Source organism: Macaca mulatta, chromosome 15, assembly GCF_049350105.2.
Source record: "Macaca mulatta isolate MMU2019108-1 chromosome 15, T2T-MMU8v2.0, whole genome shotgun sequence".
Lineage (NCBI taxonomy): Eukaryota > Metazoa > Chordata > Mammalia > Primates > Cercopithecidae > Macaca > Macaca mulatta.
Genome location: NC_133420.1, coordinates 53,868,716 through 53,872,763, shown reverse-complemented (window position 1 = coordinate 53,872,763; position 4,048 = coordinate 53,868,716). Strand labels below are relative to the sequence as shown.

Genomic DNA, 4,048 nt, shown 5'->3' with positions numbered 1-4,048 from the left:
TTCCACTATGTTTCTACACAAAAACACTCATTTCAGACATCACAAGGGAAGAGATTCTAAGAGAATTAACTATGTTTGTGAAATCTGGATCAGGGCATGTTGGAGTTTGTAGCAAACTGTAGCTCTCGGTGATTCTAGCTGAGCAGGGCTAGGAAAGGCAAAGGATAAAAATCTCTCTCTCTCACCATGGTTTCTCCAAAAAAGGTTGACGCTGATTTACCTATGAGTCCATCTTTGTGACTGTTAAACAAAGACCTACATGTCCCGGTTTCCTTAGTGAACTGGTTTTTTGTTCAGCAGATATTTTACAGCAGCTTTTACATCCTTATTTCTCAAGCTATAGATTATAGGATTCAGCATGGGGGTCACTACCCCATAAAACAGAGAAATGAGCTTGTCTGATGCTTGCAATTTTTCTTCCCCAGTCAGGTCCTGAGACTTCGGTTTTGCATACAGAAATAAGATGGTACCATAAAATATGATCACCACAGTCAGGTGAGCTGAGCACGTAGAAAATGCCTTGCGTCTTCCTATGGCTGAATTCATTTGCAAGATGGTGTACAGGATGAACATATAGGAGAAAAAAATGACCATCAGTGGAAGAACCAGGAAGGCCATATTTGATATCACCATGGTGATAATATTGAGGGATATATCAGCACAAGCTAGCTTGAGGATAGCTAATATTTCACATGTGAAATGATTGATAATATTATTCCCACAGAAAGGCAGCCTCATGGCAAGTAATGTTTGTACAACTGAATTGATTCCACCGGAGAGCCAGGACACAGAAGCCATCAGGACATATGCCACCTTGCTCATGATGATGGGGTATCTCAGCGGGTTACAGATGGCCACGTAACGATCAAATGCCATCATGCCAAGAAGTAAACATTCTGTTGACCCCATCGCAAACCCAAAGAACATCTGCACTGCACATCCAGAGAAAGAAATGTTTCTTTTCTTTGAGATTAAGCTCACCAATGTTGAGGGAACAGAGGAGGATGTATAGCAGATATCCAGGAAAGAGAGGTTGCCCAGGAAGAAGTACATGGGTGTGTGAAGACGAGAATCCAAGATGCTTGCTATGATTAGAACACCATTGCCAATTAGAATCACTAGGTACATAACTAGAATGAGAGCAAAGTAAATGATCTCAATCTTTGGGTATCCAGAAAGACCCAGAAAAAGAAATTCTGACACAAGTGTCTGGTTAATCTCACCCATGTCATCTGCTTTCAGGAAATCAAAAGAAGATCTAACATAAAATGTATTTACTGCCAAGAAACAAACAGTACAAATTACCTGAACAATTATTCTTTTGGCACATATTAGAAGGAGTGCTTGCTTGAAGTTCTGACATCCAGTTATCTTCAGTAATGTGTGTGACTAGAACACAATGAATCTGGGAATGATGGAAGTACCTATACCTCATTGCCAATATGTGAAGATCTACCTACGATCAGACACACATGCAGACAGAACCTTTCCTGCTCTTGAGGACGTGTTCCTGAGTTGAGGACACTCTCCCGAGCTGAGGTTTCTGAAACCCCTGGCCAATCAACAACTCTAAGCCTAACATCTTCATTTCATCAACCCCAGCAAACAAGCAGTAAAGAGGGCAAAAGACTACTCAACAAGACTGGAATTTTAATTCAGCAATTTACAAAGTGGTTAAAATTTCACAGAAATTTTTGTGTGTTTATATTTTTTATAGGTCTGATGCTAACACCTTATAGTTAGTTTAATTGTGTATTGTATAGACATTTAATAACAATACATTGAATCGCATACCCTGAAATTTGACAACTGTTTGAAGGCATACTTAGTTGTTGATCTCATAGTATCTTGTATGACTGTTCCTATGACAAGACCATTGCACAGAACAGCTCCACATAAACATGATAGTCTTTGGAGAACGTAACGTGGTCTCTTTACATATTTTACTCTGTAGTTTAAGAGTCTGTCTTGATAATTTACTTATTTAAGTCAACTGATAAAAATAGTAATAGTGTCTTAATATTTCATATAAATATGTATATATGTGTATGTATACCACTTTACAATTTACAAATTATAATATTCTTTATATTAACCCCATTTTTCAACTATAAAATATGGAACTTGGCCAAGGTTAACTAGGCAGTAAATAATAAAATGGAATGTAAAGCTAATATTTTTGACACCAAGTCTAGTTCTGGCTTCACTAATTTTCATATACATGTAAAGCATCTAGAAATTTTATTTATTTATTTATTTATTTTTTGAGACAGAGTCTCACTCCATCACCAGGCTGGAGTGCAGTGGCGCAATCTGGGCTGACTGCAACCTCCACCTACAGGCGTGTGCCACCATGCCCAGCTAACTTTTGTATTTTTAGTAGAGACAGGGTTTCACTGTGTTGGCCAGGATGGTCTCCATCTCTTGACCTTGTGATCTGCCCACCTCAGCCTCCCAAAGTGCTGGGATTACAGGCATGAGCCACTGCACCCGGTGAGCATCTGGGAAACCTAAAAACCTTCAGATTGTCTTTTAGTGTTCAGGGCAGGTCCTGAGATTCTGCATTTCTTGCAGGTGCCCAGGTGACGCTTACACCACTGGTCCCAAAAGCACTTGAGTAGCAAGGCTTAGTCTATACTGAGTTGGCCAATTATCTAGATGTTTCTAATTCAAGCCAATTTTCTTCTGCCTTATTATATAGATTGGCAATAAGAACATGGAAAATTTCAAGAGCATAATTCTTTGATGTATTACAGAAACTCCAGATTGACACCATATTTTTAAATACTCTTTTAAAATATTATTGAAACACATATTTTTAAAAAGCAGCATTTTTAAAGTGCCTGTCATTACAATGTTCGCAATTTAGGTAGGTATATAAGAAAAGAACATATCGAAATAATTTATAGTCACTTTCTATAGCTTATGTGAAAATTACAGTTTTTCCCAGAAGGAAGAATTTTATGAGAACTAAATTAGGCCAAGGAGAAGTCCGGAGTTTCAGTCTTCAGCTGACCCTGGGAGTATGGAAAAGAATGAGACAGGGTTAAAAGAGAAAAGGGATATCTCAAAAGTGAGAATTTAGACCAAAGTTAGGAGTAAGCCAACTGGCAGAACAAGGGAGTTTCTGGGAAAGAGTGGTGGGAAACACATCTGAGAAAGAAAGTCTGACAGGTGCATATAGAAAGTCTCTAAAATTGGGCAGAAAAATTGGCATTTCTTTTAGTGGAAAAGAGGTCCCTCACTAGAAAGCACAGAGCGTGGGGTAAGCACCTACCCCATTAGACTTCAGCGGTTCTCTAAATTTGATCTCATAGAAGATGGTGTTACAAGATTTTTTAGTAGAAATGTAATTCAGAGAATTAAAGCACTTAGGTTAGTGGAGTTGTCACTAATTACAGACTAGGCCTGAAAATTGATCTTTACATAATCACTACTAGATGTAATTTTGGTGAAAATCACAAGTGTAGATTTTGCATGGGCTAACGGTTTTGAGAATGGTAGCACACCCACTCTTCCCCACACTGTGACTGTTGGTCACATGATAGTCACTGGGAAGTTTTGTGTAGAGCAGATATTATCGGGAGTCAGAAATCCAACTCACAGAATCTTTACTACAGGAAAAACTTAGTTAAGGATACACAATAGAAATATTTAAACTTTGAAGAGAAAGACAAGGAAGAGAATATACAATCTCAATCTTTAAGCCAAAAAAACTGAGCCCACAATAGATTGTTGATTTTTATTATTCAGCTTTAAGGAGAGAGAGAAGGAGGGAAAGGAGGCAGGGAGGAAAGAAAGCAGGGAAGATGGGAGGAAGAGAGGAAGGGTGGAAGGGAAGGGATGGAGGGAGGAAGGGAGATAAGAAAAGGAAGAAAGGGTAAAGGAAGGAGGGAGGGAGGGAGGAAGAGAGGGAGGGAGGGAGGGAGGGAGGGAGGGAGGAAGGAAGGAAGGAAGGAAGGAAGGAAGGAAGGAAGGAAGGAAGGAAGGAAGGAAGGAAGGAAGGAAAGAAGGAAGGAAGGAAGGAAAATCTCTGCATTTATTCAGA

The 4,048-nt window shown here is 39.1% G+C and overlaps 1 protein-coding gene across 1 annotated transcript; it reads right to left on the bottom strand.

Annotated features, from left to right (window-relative positions):
- Positions 1–252: 252 nt before the first annotated feature.
- On the bottom strand, positions 253–1,360 carry OR13C3 (olfactory receptor family 13 subfamily C member 3). Its single transcript, XM_015117171.3, has one exon. It carries the CDS (start codon positions 1,225–1,227, stop codon positions 274–276), a length of 954 nt encoding a protein of 317 aa, XP_014972657.3. The 5' UTR covers positions 1,228–1,360; the 3' UTR covers positions 253–273.
- Between the last annotated feature and the right edge of the window lie 2,688 nt (positions 1,361–4,048).

What these genes read in the sequence shown, in the direction of transcription:
- OR13C3 (XM_015117171.3), bottom strand. Translation starts at nt 1,227, where the DNA reads ATGGGTGAGATTAACCAGACACTTGTGTCAGAATTTCTTTTTCTGGGT.